The sequence below is a fragment of the Erinaceus europaeus genome, chromosome 18 (genome assembly GCF_950295315.1).
Source record: "Erinaceus europaeus chromosome 18, mEriEur2.1, whole genome shotgun sequence".
NCBI lineage: Eukaryota > Metazoa > Chordata > Mammalia > Eulipotyphla > Erinaceidae > Erinaceus > Erinaceus europaeus.
Window position 1 is genome coordinate 73,737,749 of NC_080179.1, and position 19,930 is coordinate 73,757,678.

Consider the following 19,930-nt stretch of genomic DNA (forward strand, 5'->3'; position numbering starts at 1 on the left):
TTTTTTAGACACAGTGTGAAAGGCAGATACCTCAGCACTGCTCTACCACTCACGAAACTCCTTTATCATGATGCTTTGCTTCCTTTTCTATCCAAAGAATGATTAGAATAAGTAAAACGTGCTACTTCACATAGAACAGTCTGAAGATACTCCTAATTAGCTAACATAACCATAACCTTTTACCATCAGTGATGTCAGTGCCAAACTTTCTATTGTTGCAAGAGAGAAATACACTCAAAGAATCAAGTTGGACTTGATTAAAAGCTAATGGTCATGTAAAATAACACATTATAACGTATATTCCCTGCTTATCCTTATTTCTTTTCATTCTAAATATGATGTGTCTTGGCGTCTTTAAGTCTGGGTTAATTCTGCTTGTTTTCATAGCAAATGTATTTGTGAGGGATGACGTGAATGCATAACTCATAAGGGCATATGCTTGTTTTCTCTGATTTCGGTAGCTGCTGTGAAGCGAGATTTCTTACGGCTCGTCATTCAGAAACACAAGATGATAATGACAATAAAAGTCTACAGGAAATGTTGACCTTTTATCTCAAATGTATAGTTACCACATTTGAGTCAGAGAGTTGTGACTACTGGATCTGCAATTCAGAAAAGGAAACAGAAAATAAACAAAAAAGGAAGTGAGACCACTGGGGTCAGGGCCAGGTAGTGTCACATGCATGAGGACTAGCGTCCAAGCCCCCAACCCAAGCCCACCGGCAGCGGGGGAAGCTTCACGAGCCATAGAGCAGAGAGGCAGCTGCATCTCTCTCTCTTTCCATCTCTAGCTCCCCCTCCTCTTTCACTTTCTTTTTTTTTTTTTCTTTTCTCCTCCAGGTTATTGCCGGGGCTCGGTGCCTGCACCACGAATCCACTGCTCCTGGAGGCTATTTTTTCCCTTTTGTTACCCTGGTGGTTTTACCATTGTTGTGGTTATTATTATCATTGTTATTGATGTTGTTGTTGTTAGATAGGACAGAGGGAAATGGAGAGAGGAGGGAAAGACAGAGAGGAGGAGAGAAAGACAAACACCTGCAGACCTGCTTCACCGCCTGTGAAGCGACTCCTCCAGGTGGGGAGCTGGGGGCTCGAACCGGGATCCTCACGCCGGTCCTTGCGCTTTGTGCCACCTGCGCTTAGCCCGCGGCACTACTGCCTGACTCCCCTCTTTCGTTTTCTATTTCTACCAATTAAAGAAAAATAATAAAAAATATCAATTTTTATTTTTATTATGAAAATATGTTTTATGGTTTGTAAGACTTCTGAGAACTACGGTTCTCCTTTGGGAGGTGGGAAGGTGAGGACACAGAACATTGGTGTTGGGTGTGGTGTGAGACTGTACACTATAGTCTTACAGTCTTGTAACCCACCACTAATCACAGATAAAAATGAAAAAAAAAGTGTCATACAAGATAGTTGCTTCAAGGGTACAATTTCACACACCCCTAAAATATAGGCCAGCCCACCTCGCCCACCACCAAAGTGCCACCTGCCTCCACTAGCAGGAGCAGCTCTGTTCCGCCATTTCAGTGGCAGCCCGAGTTCAGCCCATGCGTTCATTCACACGGGCAGAACTTGTTGTACCACTGAGCTGCCTCCCTGGTCTCCGTTATTTATTGACTGATCTATTTCTTTCTTTTTGGTGTTCCTAGGGCCTCACGCATACATAATTTCACCAGTCGGGGTTTAGTTCTCATTCAGATAGCCAACTAAAAAGACAGACAAGAGGAGAGACACCACAGCACTAGATCACCACCCCCCCAGAGACAATGCTTAACATACAAAGCCAAACAAATTGTTATAAGGGGGTGTCTCTTCTCTCTGCCTCTTTCTGAACAGGAAACATGGTCAGGGCATGTGAAACTACACATATGTAAGGTCCTGGCCTTGTTGGGGTGGGGGGGACACAGTCAATTAGCCTCAATTTCTCTCTGTTGTATCAAATAATTCGTCATGCAGGCATCGAGCCCCAGCAATAACTCTGGTGATGATTAGTAATAAGGCAATAGGCACTCCTGCATCCGTATCCTTACCACCTTTATTCATAAAGACAGCAAACCAGCACACTGTTGCTGCGGGATAGAGTGTGGGCCCCACACTGAAGGAAGCGTCAGTATGCTCTCTCAGGAGGAGGAGGAGGAGGAGAGGAAAAAGAATCTGGAAGAAGGAAGTCTCAAGACCGCATTTTAGTGATTAGACACAAGGAAACCCTGGTTTTTTGTTTTTTGTTTTATTATTATTTCTTAGGCCCCTAGAACAAAATACTAACCTTAAATCTTTTATTTTTTTCCCCCAGACCACTGCTCAGTTGTTGTTTATGGTGATTGGGGGACTGAACCTGGGACCTTAGAGCCTTAGGCATGAGTCTGTTTGCATAACTATTTTGATATCTCCCCAGCCATCTTAAATCTTTTTTTTTTAATAATTTATTTCTCTATTGGGGAATTAATGTTTTACATTCAACAGTAAATACAATAGTTTGTACATGCATAACATTCCCCAGATTCCCATTTAACAATACAACCCCCACTATGTCATTTATCATCCTTCATGGACCTGTATTCTCCCCACCCACCCACCCACCCCAGAGTCTTTTACTTTGGTGCAATACGCCAATTCCATTTCAGGTTCTACTTGTGTTTTCTATTCTAATCTTGTTTTTCAACTTTGGCCTGAGAGTGAGATCATCCCATATTCATCCTTCTGTTTCTGACTTATTTCACTCAACATGATTTTTTCAAGGTCCATCCAAGATCGGCTGAAAACGGTGAAGTCACCATTTTTTACAGCTGAGTAGTATTCCATTGTGTATATATATCACAACTTGCTCAGCCACTCATCTGTTGTTGGACACCTGGGTTGCTTCCAGGTTTTGGCTATTACAAATTGTGCTGCCAAGAACATATGTGTACACAGATCTTTTTGGATGGGTGTGTTGGGTTCCTTAGGATATATCCCCAGGAGAGGAATTGCAGGATCATAGGGTAGATCCATTTCTAGCCTTCTGAGGAGAGTTCTCCAGACTGTTCTCCACAGAGGTTGGACCCATTGACATTCCCACCAGCAGTGCAGGAGGGTTCCTTTGACCCCACACCCTCTCCAGCATTTGCTGCTGTTCCCTTTTCTGATGTATGACATTCTCACAGGAGTGAAGTGATATCTCATTGTTGTCTTGATTTGCATTTCTCTGACAATCAGAGACTTGGAGCATTTTTTCATGTGTTTCTCGGCCTTTTGGATCTCTTCTGTGGCGAGTATTCTGTCCAAGTCCTCCCCCCATTTTTGGATGGGGTTATTTGTTGTCTTGTTGTTGAGGGAAACCCTGGTTTTTATAGAGCTGTGCAGACAGTCCACTGTGCGTTCTCCAAACAGAGATGAAGACCTCAGGTCAGCGACTTTGCCAGCTCTTTTTTTTTTTTCCTGGATCCTACTCCTTTGCCAAGCACAAGTTCAGACATCTCTCCCTCCTTCTTCTCCTCCCTGTTTCTTCCCCTCTTCTTCTTTTCTCTCCCTCCACCCCACCCCAGCCCCTACTCCTGTCCAATGCAGTATAGCGGCTCCAACCTCAGTCCTGGGAACAAACTCTACCTAGTAGCCTATCTCTTCAACAGAGACATTTCTATCCAATACCTATAACTTCTTTTTTCTTTCTTTCTTTTTTAAATATTTATGTTTGTTTGTTTGTTTGTTTGTTTATGAGAGGGACAGGAGGAGAGAAAGAAAGAACCAGACATCACTCTGGTACATGTGCTGTCGGGGATTGAACTCGGGACCTCATAGCCTGAGAGTCTCAACATTTTATCCACTGCGCCACCTCCCAGACCACTTATGTATTTTTTTCTTGTCCTTTCTCTGGGTATATATATATACACATGAACACTGGGAAGATCATATTATTTTTATACCGTTTCTTTTTTAATATTAATATCTTTTTTTTTTGCCTCCAGGGTTATTGCTGGGGTTCGGTACCTGCACTACGAATTCACTCTCTTGGAGGCCATTTTTTCCCTTTTGTTGCCCTTGTTTATTTTTTTTCCCCTTTTTTTAAATTTTTTTTTAGTACTATTTTTTCTTACTGGGGAATTAATGTTTTACATTCAACAATAAGTACAATAGTTTGTATATGCATAACATTCCCCAGATTCCCATATAACAATACAACCCCCACTAGGTCCTCTGAATCCTTCTTGGACCTGTATTCTCCCCACCCATCCACACCCACCCCAGAGTCTTTTACTTTGGTGCAATATGCCAATTCCATTTCAGGTTCGACTTGTGTTTTCTCTTCTGATCTTGTTTTTCAACTTCTGCCTGAGAGTGAGATCATCCCACATTCATCCTTCTGTTTCTGACTTATTTCACTCAACATGATTTTTTCAAGGTCCATCCAAGATGGGCTGAAAACGGTGAAGTCACCATTTTTAACAGCTGAGTAGTATTCCATTGTGTATACAGACCACAACTTGCTCAGCCACTCATCTGTTGTTGGACACCTGGGTTTGGCTATTATAAATTGTGCTGCCAAGAACATATGTGTACACAGATCTTTTTGGATGGATATGTTGCCAGCTCATTCTAAACTCACCTCATCACTGGGCTTGTCCTACATCCTTAGGGCAGTAGACATTTCTGCACCAGGGAACCGAGTCCCTTCCAGAAATAGGCTTCTGTTCTCATGCAGACACTGGGAGGTAGACTTCTTCTGTCTCCCTTGACGTCCATGTTTTCAATAATTAGTTCCCAGACCAGCAGAATAGCTCAATTGGTTAGTGTGTTGCTTTGCCATGTGACACACCCAGGTTCAAGCCCAACCCCCATTGCATTGAAGGAGGCTTTGGTGCTGTGCTCTCTTGCTCTGTCTCTCTCTGCGCAGTTATGTCTCTATCTCAGAAGAGAGAGAGAGAGAGCTGCTAATTCCCCTCTTATTGAGAAAGACATTCCTGAGCCTGAATGTTTAAAAGAGTTTTATTTGACTTTTTAAAAGATTTACATATAATGTCATATATGGAAAAGGAGGTAACAGTTACAAGATTGCTACACTGGAGGTTCTAAGAAAAGAGGAAAAATTCACTTGCTGCATAAAGTCAATAGCATCAACTCTTTGCTATCTCCCCAGCCCGGTGAGCAAGAAGATAGAATATATAAGCTGTTTTAGAGTTACATAAATAAATAGATCAAGTATTGACAATCTCTTCATGAAAGCAAATATGTATGAGAGGACTGGGAGGTAGCTCCCCCAGTACAGCACACTTTTTGCCAGGCATGAGGATCTGGATTCCGGCCCCCACGTGGGCGCACCATGCAGAGGGGGCTTCATAAGCGGTGGGGCAGTGCCATAGTCTCTCTCTTCCTTTTCTGTCTCTCTCTCCTGCTCTGCCTTTCACCCCCTATGTGAAAAAGAGGAAAGAAAAGACAATATACATTAGTGAGAAACACTCAAGAGCCAGATAACAAGCACAGACATTTTAAATTACATGTCAATATAAACAGTAGCCCAGGGAAACACTGTCATGCATAAGCCTCCCACAGGCCCCCACCTGCTCAAACATCAAATCAGGTGTGAGAGTCTCACCAAGTATTTTGAAGCATTTGCCTTCTGCACTTCATGACCAAATAATGTGGAACGAAAAGAGACACTGCAATTGCAGAAGTCAACACTGCAGACTGGCCTCATCCTTACGTGCAGGAAACCCCCCCCCTTTTTTTCCTTCAAATAACTTTATTGAGGAGATGCCAATTTATAAGACTGCTGTCACAGAGGTGTACTTCCACATCGCCCCAGCAGATTCAATCCCCAGCATGATGGATGCCAGAGTCACAGAGGTGTACTTGCACATCGCCCCAGCAGATTCAATCCCCAGCGTGATGGATGCCAGAGTGACACTCGGGTTCTCATCCTCCCCCGCCCCCCTCTCTCTCTCTCTTGCTGTCCTTCAAATTCATGTTAACAAATTTAAAGTATACTTTTTTTATACCAGAGCACAGCTGAGCTCTGGCTAATGGTGGTGCAGGGGATTGAACCTGGGACTTTGGAGCCTCAGGCATGAGCATCTCTTTGCATAACCGTTACGTTATCTACCTCTGCCCTAAAGAAAATGTTAACAGCTTATTTGGATAGTGTACTACTTTGCCAAAAGCGTGACCCGGGTCCTAGTCGGCCCCCACCCCCAACCAAAGGAAGCTTCAGTGCTGTGGTCTTTCTCTGTCTCTATCTAAAAAAGAACAAACAAACAAACCACTAACCATAAAGACTGAAGTCACAAACTAGATCACATTAAAACTAGTATATTCTCGGGGGTCAGGCGGTAGCACAGCGGGTTAAGCACACATGGTGCAAGGCAAAAGGACCTGCATAAGGATCCCGGTTCGAGCCCCTGGCTCCCCACCTGCGGGGAAGTCGCTTCACGAGCGAGCAGTGAGGCAGGTCTGCAGGTGTCTGTCTTTCTCTCCCCCTCTCTATCTTCCCCTCCTCTCTCTCCATTTCTCTCTGTCCTGTCCAACAACAACATTAATAACAACAACAATAGTGACAACACCCATAAAAAAACAACAATGGCAACAAAAGGGGGGGGGGGAAGATTTTTAAAAAACTAGTATATTCTCGGGGCCAGGTGGTGGCGCACCTGGTTGAGCGCACATGTTACAGTGCACAAGGACCCAGGTTCGAGGCTCTGGTCCCCACCTGCAGGGGGAAAGCTCTGCGAGTGGTGAAGCAGGGATGCAGGTGTCTCTCTGTCTCTCTCCCTCTCTGTCTCCCCCTTCCCTCTCGATTTCTGACTGTCTCTAGCCAATAAATAAATATAATTTTAAAAAATTTTAACTAGTATATTCTCTTCAAAACTGTCTATGACAAAGACACAAGAAGAGACAAAGGATTCATTTATAGCTTATAAAGACTGCAAGCCATTTATTTAAAAAGACAAGTTGTCACAATAGAGAAAAATGGGCAAATGTAGGAGGCAGTGCAGTGGCAGAGTTTGGAAGCCTGAGGTCCCAAGTTCAACCTTCAGCATCCTATGTGCCACCAGTGATTTCTGGTTCCCTCGCTCTTCCGCTTCCACATATCCAGAAGGTAACTAAAATCTTAAATAAATATTTAGGGCTGGACACTGGCAGGGCCGATCGAGCACACGTGCCTATGTGCCCCAGGATGAGGTCCAGAGTCCCCACATGCAGAGAAGCCGCTTGAGCGGTAAGGCAGTGCCGCGCGTGTCTTTGTCTCTCCTTCTCTGTCTCCCACTTCCCTTTCAATTTCTTTGTCTCCATCCAATAGATAAGCAATAAGCCTGTTTTGTTTGTTTGTTTGTTTGTTTGTTTGTTTTTGTCTTAGGGTTATCCCTGGGGCTCAGTGCACTAAGAATCCACTGCTTCTGGAAGCTATTTTTTCTCTTTTGTTGCCCTTGCTTATCGTTGTTGTTGTCATTATTGTTGTTATTGCTGTTGTCATTGTTGTTGGATAAGACAGAGAGAAATGGAGAGAGGAGGGGAAGACAGAGAGGGGGAGAGAAAGACAGACACCTGCAGACCTGCTTCACCGCCTGTGAAGCGACTCCCCTGCAGGTGGGGAGCCGGGGGCTCCAACCGGGATCCTTACCAAGGTCCATGCGTTTTGTGCCATGTGCACTTAACCCGCTGCGCTACCACACGGCCCCCAATAATAAACCTTTTTTAAAAAGATATGATTACTATATATATATATAGACACATAAAGGGTGGGTCTTATAATAGCTAATATCCAGTTGCTAAGTAACAGAAATAAAGCCACAACATAACAACACACACTGACCCAAAAAAAAGTTACAGAAAGTTTCAATAGTGAAGGAATCCCACATACAGGTTGTGGGTATGGAATGAAGAAAGATTCTGGAAAACTGTCTGACACCATCTACTCAAGCAGAACGGATTTAAACCTACCTACCAACAATTCAACTCACAAATATGTACCCAGCTGAAATGTATGTGTATCCTTCCCAAAGTCAGGTTCCAAATTTCACAGAACAGCTATTCACAGGCATGAGACACTGGAACCCAGGACCTTTAGCTACTGAAAGGATGTGGAGATCAACTGTGAAATACTCACAGCAAACTGCTGTGAGGCAACACTAACCCAGGATCACCTGCAGCTCGCCAGCTGGGGCTGAGCTCAGAGGACACAGGATACAGGATACAGACCCCGGGGCAAGGCTGGAGAACATCCCCGACCATGCCTGCTGGATCCAGCCGCCTCCGCTTACAGCCCCAGACATTAAAAGCAGCAAATTGTAAAAAAAATTAGCTGGCACTGCAGCTCTCTGGGTGGGCAGCTTGCTAGAGCTCTAGGATTCAGTTTCCATAGCAACAGACCTGGAGGGGGAATTCCTGGCTCCCTTGGTTCACCATCAGATCAGCAGCTCCACAGCAGGGAGAGCAGTCACCATCAGACTGAGGGCCCACCCACAGCCACCTAGCGAGGGCTCTGAGCTTCAAGTGGTGGGCAGCCCAGGGCAGAGCGTGAACTGTCAACAGCCACAGGAAGAAGCAGCTCAAGACGGCTAAGTTGACCCCACCAGTGTGTCCTGGAACTCCGCTTCCCCAGAGCCCCACCCCACTAGGGAAAGAGAGAGACAGGCTGGGAGTATGGATCCACCAGTCAACACCCATGTTCAGCGGGGAAGCCATTACAGAAGCCAGACCTTCCACCTTCTGCATCCCACAATGACCTTGGGTCCATACTCCCAAAGGAATAAAGAATAGGAAAGCTATCGGGGGAGGGGATGGGATATGGAGATCTGGTGGTGGGAATTGTGTGGAGTTGGACTCCTTATCCTATGGTTTTGTTAAAGTCTCCTTTTTTAAATAATTTTTTTATTTTTTTTTTTAAAGGCTAAGTTGCAGATGCTACCGTGATGCCAGCCTGACTTTCCTGGACAGTTGACCTCACCAATGTACCCTGGAACCCCATCTCTCCAGAGCCCTGCCCCACTAGGGAAAGAGAGAGACAGGCTGGGAGTATGGATCCACCTGTCCATGCCCATGTTCATCGGGGAAGCAATTACAGAAGCCAGACCTTCCACCTTCTGCATCCCATAATGATCCTGGGTCCATACTCCCAGAGGGATAAAGACCAGGAAAGCTATCAGTGGAGGGGTTGGGATACAGAACTCTGGTGGTGGGGATTGTGGGGAATTGTATCCCGTTTATCCTGTGGTTTTACCGATCATTATTAAATCAATTTTTTTAAAAAGCTCAGGAAGAGTAGGGCACATGGGAGACAGCCCAGAGCATATCAGGAACTCACTGGGAGAGCAGCCAGCTTGCCAAAGTGATCTCAAGATGAGTCTGGAGGCACAGGCAAAACCTAGATGTTTCACACAGGCATCATGAATTCTTAGGTTTGAAATAAATCAGCACTTGCCTAGTTTTCTTTTTAAAACACTATATTGCATGGTTTGGGAGGTGACATAGTGATTAAAGTTTTGGACTCTCAAGCATGAGGTCCTGAGTTCAATGACCCTGGCATCACTTTCCAAAATAATGCTGATTCTCTTTCTTCTCCTCTCTCTCACATTAATAATAAAATAAATCTGTTTGCCCTCAACTTGGATCAATAACGGCAGAGAATGTTCCATCCTCCGAAAGGAGGCTGGACAACATACTCTATGTTCCACCTGAGGAAGATGGGTCCTGATATTGGGGCAGCTTGGAATATTCCTACTCATGACCACAGAACGTGAGCTCAGATCTAGAGGGATGCAGAGGTCACACAGGCTCCTGAGCTGAATATGGGCCCCAGATCACATCAAATCGATGGGGTTTACAGTCAACAATGTTTATACCCCTTTCCCATATTTGGGAGCTACTCTCTTCCCTGATCCAGCTTTCTGGTCCTTTTTCTAGTCATGACATCATCTCTCCAGACAGTAAGTTGGATCCACCTGCATATCAGATTTCAGGCTCAGGGGAAAAAAGAAAAAGGAAAAAAAAAAAAAAACTAGTATAGCCACAGGCCCTTTGGAATATAACTAAAATATGCCTACTAGCTATCTACAAAATGGAGGACACCCCCAACTCTTCATCTGCACTATTCCAGCCCAGCCTTTAGGTCCATGATTGCTCAACAGTTTGTTTGGCTTTGTATGTTAACTCTATTTTCAGCCACCAGGTTCCAGATGCTAGCAGGATGCCAACCAGACTTCCCTGGACAGACAACCCCACCAATATGTCCTGGAGCTCCGCTTCCCCAGAGCCCTGCCCCACTAGGGAAAGAGAGAGACGGGCTGGGAGTATGGATCCACCTGTCAATGCCACAGAAGCCCGACCTTCCACCTTCTGCATCCCACAATGACCCTGGGTCCATACTCCCAGAGGGATAGAGAATAGGAAAGCTATCAGGGGAGGGGATGGGATACAGAGATCTGATGGTGGGAACTGTGTGAAGTTGTACCCCTCTTATCCTATGGTTTTGGCAATGTTTCCTTTTTATAAATAAATCTTTTTTTTCCTTTTTTATTCATTTCTTATTGGGTAGAGACAGAAATTAAGATGGGATGGAAGAGATAAGACAAGGAGAGAGTCAGAGAGACACCTGCATCCCTGCTTCACCACTCCTGAAGCTTCCCCCTGAGGAGCTCGAACCCGGGTCCCTGTGCATGATAGTATGTGTGCTCTTACCCAGCTGCACTGCTGCCTGGCCTGGCCTTCATTTTTTTTTTTTTTTCATCAAGAATGTTGCCAGACCTCTTCTGAAAAGAACAGATGAGAAGCTGGGTTGATATTTTATGAACTCTGCAATCTTCCCAGAGACACCACGTAAGTCCTGCGAGTCTGAATGTTTGGAGTTAAAAACCGTGCTGGGATTAACTGCGGGCAAACACACAGTTTGAAGACCGTCTATGAAGGGCTTACGCAGCCTCAACCCAGTTTTCTACACGGTTGCAAGATACATAATATCACAACCAAAACGGGAACAGCCACAAGCCCGAGTTACGGAACAGCTTCCCCAGCCTCTCAGGGACCATTCAGAGTTACCCTCACTCCTTTCCCTAGTTTTTAAGTTGCACAGATTTTATTCTGAACAGGAGAATGAGAGCTCTGACGGAAGGCAGCACAGGGGGGAATTGAACCTGAGGCCTTTGGGGTTTGGACACACAAACAGATGCTCGAATAGAGTGAACCGTCATCTCTCAACACTCCCGACTCACTTGTCCACTGAGGCTTCATGCCTGCAGACTTTTTTTATTCTTCTTCCCAGATGAAGGGTGAGAGACCAAAAAAGAAGGGAGGAAGCACAGAGCCTATCCTGCAGCGCGCTCCCACACGGTGTACAAACATGCTGAGTCAGGGCAAGGTGTGCGCTCTACCAAGGGAGCTCTTTCCCGGTTCACCCCCCCACCACCACCAAAGAGAATAGTTCTGTAAATTCTATTTACGTGTTAATGACACAACCAGAGCATCGTCCCGGCATCCGCACTGCCAGGGGGCCAATCTCAAGACTGCAAGCTTGCAAGCCCAGCGCCTCATGTGCGGCAACATATCCGGGGCTGTCCCCTCCCCAGAGAACACTTAGCGCTGGCATGGATGTCCTGGGCACCGAGTGGGTCAGGAATCTGGGCACTTAGCGCCGGCGTGGATGCCCTGGGCACCGAGTGGGTCAGGAATCTGGGCACTTAGCGCCGGCGTGGATGTCCTGGGCACCGAGTGGGTCAGGAATCTGGGCACTTAGCGCCGGCGTGGATGTCCTGGGCACCGAGTGGGTCAGGAATCTGGGCACTTAGCGCCGGCGTGGATGTCCTGGGCACCGAGTGGGTCAGGAATCTGGGCACTTAGCGCCGGCGTGAATGTCCTGGGCACCGAGTGGGTCAGGAATCTGGGCACTTAGCGCCGGCGTGGATGCCCTGGGCACCGAGTGGGTCAGGAATCTGGGCACTTAGCGCCGGCGTGAATGTCCTGGGCACCGAGTGGGTCAGGAATCTGGGCACTTAGCGCCGGCGTGGATGCCCTGGGCACCGAGTGGGTCCGGAATCTGGGCACTTAGCGCCGGCGTGGATGCCCTGGGCACCGAGTGGGTCAGGAATCTGGGCACTTAGCGCCGGCGTGGATGCCCTGGGCACCGAGTGGGTCCGGAATCTGGGCACTTAGCGCCGGTGTGGATGCCCTGGGCACCGAGTGGGTCCGGAATCTGGGCACTTAGCGCCGGCGTGAATGTCCTGGGCACCGAGTGGGTCAGGAATCTAGGCACTTAGCGCCGGCGTGAATGTCCTGGGCACCGAGTGGGTCAGGAATCTGGGCACTTAGCGCCGGCGTGAATGTCCTGGGCACCGAGTGGGTCAGGAATCTGGGCACTTAGCGCCGGCGTGGATGCCCTGGGCACCGAGTGGGTCCGGAATCTGGGCACTTAGCGCCGGCGTGGATGCCCTGGGCACCGAGTGGGTCAGGAATCTGGGCACTTAGCGCCGGCGTGGATGTCCTGGGCACCGAGTGGGTCAGGAATCTGGGCACTTAGCGCCGGCGTGGATGCCCTGGGCACCGAGTGGGTCCGGAATCTGGGCACTTAGCGCCGGCGTGGATGCCCTGGGCACCGAGTGGGTCAGGAATCTGGGCACTTAGCGCCGGCGTGGATGTCCTGGGCACCGAGTGGGTCAGGAATCTGGGCACTTAGCGCCGGCGTGGATGCCCTGGGCACCGAGTGGGTCCGGAATCTGGGCACTTAGCGCCGGCGTGGATGCCCTGGGCACCGAGTGGGTCAGGAATCTGGGCACTTAGCGCCGGCGTGGATGCCCTGGGCACCGAGTGGGTCAGGAATCTGGGCACTTAGCGCCGGCGTGAATGTCCTGGGCACCGAGTGGGTCAGGAATCTGGGCACTTAGCGCCGGCGTGAATGTCCTGGGCACCGAGTGGGTCAGGAATCTGGGCACTTAGCGCCGGCGTGAATGTCCTGGGCACCGAGTGGGTCCGGAATCTGGGCACTTAGCGCCGGCGTGGATGCCCTGGGCACCGAGTGGGTCCGGAATCTGGGCACTTAGCGCCGGCGTGGATGCCCTGGGCACCGAGTGGGTCAGGAATCTGGGCACTTAGCGCCGGCGTGGATGCCCTGGGCACCGAGTGGGTCCGGAATCTGACAGCCCGGAACCAGCACCGCCCATCTCGAGGCCTCATCTCTGCCCACCAACAGGACCCGGAGCAGAGCAGCGCCGGCCTCTGTCTCGGCCCCTTGAAATCGACACGGTTGTTGCCTGGCCGCTGAATACGTGCGAAGGCCTGTGAGTTGGCGCGGGGTGCCGGCACGCCCAGCGGAGCGCACTGTGGCCATGTGTGAGGACCCGGGTTCAAGCCTCCCGTCCCCACCTGCTGAGGAAAACGTCACCAGGTGGTTAAGGGGGTGCAGACGCCTCTTTCCCCTCCCTCTCCATTTCCCTCCATTGTATCCAATTGCTGAATCACTTTTAAAGGGGGAGATGCCTGTAATGACGAAGAAAGAATAGAAGGAAGGAAGGGAGGGAGGGAGGGAGGGACAGGAAAAGAAGGATGGAAGAAAGGAAAGAAGGAAGGAAAGGAGGAAGGGAGGGAGGGAGGGAGGGAAGGGAAGGAAGACAAGGCAAAGAAAAGGAAGAAAGGGAAGGGAGGGAGGGAAGAAGGGAAAGGAAAGGGGGAGGGAAGGAAGGAAAGAAGGGAGGGAGAGAAAGAAGGGAAGGGAGGGAGAAAAGGAAGGAAAGGGAGGAAGGGAGGAAGAGAAAGGGAAGGAAGGAAAGAAGGGAAGAAAGAGAGGGAGGGAAGGGAGGAAGGGAGGGAGGGAGGGAGAGAAGGCGAAGGTCAAGCACTGGGCTCCAACGCGCCCCGGGAGGACAGCGCCCCCGCGCCCCGCCCAGCCCCGCCCTCCCCGGAAGCGGACGCCAGCCCCGCCCTCCCCGGAAGCGGACGCCAGCCCCGCCCTCCCCGGAAGCGGACGCCAGCCCCGCCCTCCCCGGAAGCGGACGCCAGCCCCGCCCTCCCCGGAAGCGGAAGCGGAAGCGGGCGAGCCTCCCGGCGCGCGATGGCGGACGTGCACCGGCAGCTGCAGGAGTACCTGTCGCAGGGCCGGGCGGGCGGCGGGCCGGAGGCCGCGGAGCCGCTGCTCGGCGCGGGACAGGCGGCGGGGGCCGGCGGGCCGCCCTGGACGTGGCGGTGGCCTTGGCCGCGGGGCGGCTCGGAGCCGGGCGCGGGCGCGGCGTGTGTGGCGGGCGGGGCGCGGGCGCAGCGGCTGGCGGCGGGCGGCGTGTGCCTGCTGCTGGCGGCGCTCTGCTTCGGGCTGGCGCTGCTCATGGCGCCCGCGCTGCTGCTCCGCGCCCGCAAGTTCGCGCTGCTCTGGGCGCTCGGCTCGGCGCTGGGCCTGGCGGGCGGCGCGCTGCTGCGGGGCGGGGCGGCGGGGGCGGCGGTGCCCGCGGGCCCGGCGCTGCTCTACCTGGGCGCGCTGGCCGCCACGCTGTACGCGGCGCTGGGGCTGCGCAGCGCGGGGCTGGCGGCGCTCGGGGGCTGCGCGCAGGTGGGCGCCTTGCTGGCCGCGCTGCTCGGGCTGCTGCCGCGGGGCGCTCGGCCGGCGCTGCGCCTGGCGCTCGGCCGCCTGGCCCCCGGGGCCCGTGTGTCCGGGGCGCTGCCGGTGTGACGGGCCCGGCGGCTCCTGGGCCGCGGACGTCTCGCCTCGACCGCGGGGAAGGAGCGGGGACGCGCCGCGCGCTTGTCGACCCTCCGTGGGGCTCTTCCTTTTCGGCGCCGTCCACAAAAGAAGAACACGGATGGATCTCTCTCTCTCTCTCTCTCTCTCTCTCTGTGTCTCTCTCTCCAGCGGCTGGGGCTGGGAGGACGATCGTCGGGTCGTCGAGAGCACCCGCCGGCTTTGCCTTCGGAGGACGGAGCGATGGCGGCGCGATCGTCGGTGCTCGGGAGAGTTTTAGCCAAAGGAAGCTGGTGACCCTGAAGCCGAGCCACGAACAAAGCACAAAAAAAAAAAGAAAAAGAAAAAAAAGAAACTTTGGGCCGTGACAATTGTATTTCCTTGTCTGTGTGAGCGGATGAAAAAAAAAAAATCACATTTAAAACTCGATGTAGCCACGGGGCTGGGTGTGCGCCGCCCCCGCTCCTCCTCCTCATAAACATGATTTACCGACTCACTTGCTGTTTACAATAGTTGTAAGTGGGCGGAGGGTAGGTAGCCTAACGGTTATGCGGACAGACTCTCATGCCTGAGGCTCCAAAGTCCCAGGTTCAGTCCCCCTGCACCACCAAAAGCCGGAGCTGAGCAGTGCTCTGATTAAAAAAAAAAAAAAGTTGTAAGTAAGAGCGCTTTCCCGAAACCCTGAAAGGAGACTTTAAAAATAGGCCAGGTAGAGAGGAGGACAGCGCAGGCGCCATGTGCAGTGTTGCCTCTCCCTCCCTCCTCCCACCCTGTACAGGAAAAGCCAGCCGGAGCCCAGAATTACTGCAGAAGGTCTTGACACCTCAACAAAATAAATTTAAAAAAAAAAAAAAAAACCTACCAAACAAGCGAAGCAAAAAAGGAAGCTTTGTGTCCCGAGAGAGCAGGGCCCCGCGCACGGCGCACACAAGCGCATCCAGGGGGGGCCCCGCACAGGCGGGGGAGCTTTGCTTCCTCTTGCGGGTCCCCGCATGTAAAGAAGGGGTCTCTCCCCCAGGGCTAGTGACCGACCGCTCTCGGAGTTCAACTTGACGATCGGCCTTTTAGACTCACTTGGGTCTTCAGACCCTGTAAGCAGCGTCGCGTTATTGTAGGTGAAGCGTTTAGCTCTGTCTTCGGTGGATGGCTGGACACAGGACGGGCTGGGCATTGGGCTGAGTCCGGAGGACAAGTTTTGACAACTAGCTACAGATGAACCGGAAAGTAAAATGTATCTTCCGAGTTTTCTCAGCTCAATGCCAGATTCTCAGTTCACATCAGAGTTGGGGAGCCACAGCCAGCTCCCTGCGATCAGCCCCCTACATGAGTGTGTCTGTGTTCGGTTAAGGTTGAGGATCACTCGGTTGTGCATTGGTTTGCCAACTTGAACGTAATGGTTTCCGGGACAGGATTCCAGGGCCTAAAACACGTGTCAGGCAGCAACACAACACTGCGCTTTGTTCAGCCTCCAGGTTTATGTCCCCACATCCCTCAGTATTCTTGGCGGGTGACCTACCTCAGGGAACAGGAGGGAGCTCACAGCCACCTCGTGCACTTTTCCAGAGAGGGATCTATTTTTTTAATTTACATTACTTGTGCCATTGGCTGCTTTTCCCAGTTCCCTAGGTGAACTTCTGTTCTAACTATAAATTTCTCTACGATTTACACAGGCTGATGATTCTTATAATAGCTAACACCTTCTCATATTGATGCTCTTTGTACTTTTGAATGCATTTCCAAGACTGGAAATTTAGAAAGCTAGCTTTTATAAAATGTCAAAGAACGAAGCTTGTATTTTGACAGTGATGTTTTAAGATGCTGTCTACATCCCAAGTATTTAATAAAGCCAATCTAGAGATTCCTGTTTGCTGGGTGAATTCATTCTCATTGTGTTCTTCAAATCACAACCTGAAATACTGATAGGATGAAGTTCTTACCCCATGAGTCTCAGAAAAAGGACCCACATTTCAGTTTGGGTCTGTTTTCTGCGCCCCCTTTTTAAGAGCTTTCTGGTATTCAGTAAGTACTCTCTTGGGAGCCGGGCCCAGAGCTCCAGTCCAGTCCCGCTCCCCACCTGCAGTGGGGAGACTTTCACACAAGTGATGAAGTCAGTCTGTGGGTGCCCGTCTTTATCTATACCTCCTCCTCACTCATTTTCTCTGTGTCCTATCCAATTAAAAAAATGGCCACTGGAAGTGGTGGATTCACAGTGCTGGCACTGAGCCCCAGCAAGAACCCTGGTGACAGAAAAAAAAAATAACCTCTCTTGGTAAGCTAAATCACGATAAGGCAAAGAATATCCAGCCAAGCCTGTCAATCTTGAGCCTCCTAAATGTGTGTGTACACAGAAACACTGACAAATGAGATACTTTTCAAAGTAAAATAAAAATTATTAGCTAGGTTCTCAGACCTAAAAAGGCAGCATGTATTCAGCATTTTCTCACTCTGTATAAATACGTATAAATAACATTTTACACTGATTAAGAGCAGTTGTAAGCTTTTTATATTGTCCAACTATCTCAGCAACTATTCTCTAGAAACTTCCAGCACCACTAAATTTGCCAAGTAAACTTTTTTCCAGTGCCAGGCTGGGGTGGCAATGTGAAATGTTAAGCAACAGGACTGAATAATGCAAACATAAGAAAAAGTAAAGGTTGGCATAGAGAGGATCATGGGAGTAGCTCAAACTGACTTTTTGGCCTCCAAGTCCAAGTAGGCAGATGTTACATTTACTTAAAAACCAAAGGAATTTGCTGTGGACAGAAGTTTCCTGGCTATAAGTTAAAACTACCCTCTGTCTGCAATTAAACATTTGATATTTCCAAATAGCTACTATGAAAGAAACAAGTTTTGCAAAAAAAAAAAAAAAGGGGGGGGGGCGTGGTGGGAGGTAGCACAGCGGGTTAAGCGCGCAAAACATAAGGAAAGGAATGGCGCAAGGACGCTGGCTCCCCACCTGCAGGTGTCTGTCTTTCACTCCCCTCTCTGCCTTCCCCTCCTCTCTCCATTTTTCTCCATTCTATCCAACAACACAATAATAACAACGGCAACAAAAATGAAAAAAAAAATGGCCTCCAGGAGCAGTGGATTTGTGGTACAAGCACCGAGCCCCAGAGATAACCCTGGAGGCAAAAAAAAAAAAAAATCTTATTTTTTGTGGACACATTTTCTTCTTTTTTAGATAGAAGCAGAGAGTGAAATAGACCATAACACTGAGGCTTCCTTCAGTGTGGTGGGGGCTGTACTTGAACCTGTGTTGCAAACTTGGCAAGTGACCTCTTCCACATGCCCTGAGAACACATTTTCTCATTTTAAAAAAATTGTGAAAAAATTAAAAGGGCATGGTAAGGGTAGACAGCATGGTGCTTATGCAAAAAGATTCGTGCCTGAGGCTCTGAAATCCTTGATTCAGTCCCCCCAACCACCATCACCATCATCAGCCAGAGCTGAGTGGTGCTCTGGTAAAAAAACAATAATAAAAATGAAAGGGCCATATGTTTACAAAAATTAAAAGTTGATTTGTCTCAAATCAGAAAGAAAGCAACTGTGGTCCGGGAGGTGGCGCAATGGATAAAGCATTGGACTCTCAAGCTTGAGGTCTTGAGTTCGATCCCCGGCAGCACATGTACGAGAGTGATATCTGGTTCTTTCTCTCTCTCCTCCTGTCTTTCTCATAAATAAATAAAATCTTTAGGAAAAAAAAAAAAAAAGAAAGCAGTTGTAAGTCTCCTGTAATTACAGGGAGATGCACCCAAGAGAGAACCTCTACTTTCGACTGTGAGACTTAAATTTGTCTTCAGGGTGTAATTTTTCCTTCTGCAGGAGAAGTTTTGACTCCACCTCAAAATGCTGTAGGGTTTTTAAGTATTTCTTACTCAGTTATATTGGACTTACTGGGTTGTCAGAAAAGACATGATATATTTTTGCATCGAAGAGTAACATGACTTTTCCAACACCCCAGTAGAAAGTATAAGACTAGCTAGGTGAGGGTTGGTTTGAAAACAGATTTCACAGAAGAAATTAATTTAGATGGCAGTCGTTCCTTCCCACCCACCAAGTATGCTCATGAATACCAACCAGTAATGGTATACCCTCAGGAGATTCGATGCAGTGGGAACTAAGCCTCCCTTTGAGGCAAACACTTCACAACTAGTTCTCTGTTAGTTCCTGCATAAATCACATTCTGTATTCATACAAAAAAGCGTATTGTTTTCTTCTCTGACAAACTGTACATATAGAAACAAATTTCCAAATGGACATGAAATTAAATTTGTAGAAATGTTCCATGTCTCGTGACATTTAAAAATTAAAAAAAAAAAAATCCAGCTTTTCTCTTCACAAAACAATTTGGGGGTTAGGGCAGTGAGGGTAGACATGACAAAATGAAGCCAGCTACTCTGGGTAGCCAGCAACAGTCTCTTCATCTTGAAGACTTCAGTAGGAGCCCCTGGGATTCAAGTGCCCCCCGCAAAAAAGAGTTCAGGGCTACATGGTGCAGGCTTCCTTTTCTTTCTCTTGGTTAGGTCCACAGGAAGTTCTTAAATACTGTCCAGGGAAGCCTAGGGCTGCTCAGCCCCACTTCTACCGACCTCTTCCACTGCCTCTGGAAGTTCCTCGCCTTGGTGGGCCAGAGTTCATGTTACTCCCTCTCCCCCAGTTACTGCCACTCCGGCCTCCTCTGGAAGGAGCACCACTCCCAGGAGGGCCTCCGAAAGGTTCATCTCTGTGGTATCCGTCATGGTGATCTCCATCCAAGGAGCTGGAACGCCCAGATTTTGGCACTCTCTGAGAAGGTCCAGGGCCCCCTCGGCCTGAAATGAAACATTGATGTCACGTGTGACTTTTATATGAGAGACGTGAAACCAGTAACTCCTGATACAGACTTTTACTCTGATGACAATGGCATACTTCTGGGTCTTTAGGAGAGAGAGCCTGAGGACGTGAGAAGGGAAGGGAAAGCGCTGAAAGGTGTGCGCCCGCCCACTTCTTGGCCACCACCACCACTCCTGGAGTCAGCAAGGCTGTGGGGCAGAGAGGAGAAGGCAGGAGAAGCGTGGAGCACCCTGTGGGAGCCGCCGACCACAGTCATGTCACCAGTCTACGTAAAGTGTCGCTCCCCTCCTCTGTGGCTAGGGATTCTCTGTGGGAAAGTCTGAAAGCACTGACTTGGTAGCGGAAGCAGCAAAGATATGCAAGAAATATTTTATTTCACTAATACTTCAAATGAAATCAAACGTAGTTTGATTGTAGTTGTGGGGTGACCACAATGGGCATAGCGGCCACTTCCCAGGTGGAGCGCTG

The 19,930-nt window shown here is 49.2% G+C and overlaps 2 protein-coding genes across 5 annotated transcripts in view; one reads left to right on the forward strand and one right to left on the reverse strand.

Annotated features, from left to right (window-relative positions):
• Positions 1 to 4,950: 4,950 nt before the first annotated feature.
• WDR33 (WD repeat domain 33) overlaps positions 4,951 to 19,930 on the reverse strand; it is a 137,546-nt gene continuing 122,566 nt past the window's right edge. For 3 of the 4 annotated variants that reach the window (XM_060178159.1, XM_060178160.1, XM_060178158.1), the window contains one exon: positions 18,783 to 19,440. In XM_060178159.1, coding sequence (XP_060034142.1) covers positions 19,211 to 19,440 — 230 coding nt within the window. In that variant the 3' untranslated portion in view covers positions 18,783 to 19,210. Of the gene's footprint in view, positions 5,391 to 18,782; positions 19,441 to 19,930 lie in introns of those variants that run through there. The other variant, XM_060178161.1, reaches the window with a different exon arrangement.
• Positions 13,978 to 16,487, forward strand: SFT2D3 (SFT2 domain containing 3). Its single transcript, XM_060178166.1, has one exon. The coding sequence runs from the start codon at positions 14,012 to 14,014 to the stop codon at positions 14,618 to 14,620; it is 609 nt and encodes a 202-aa protein (XP_060034149.1). The 5' UTR covers positions 13,978 to 14,011; the 3' UTR covers positions 14,621 to 16,487.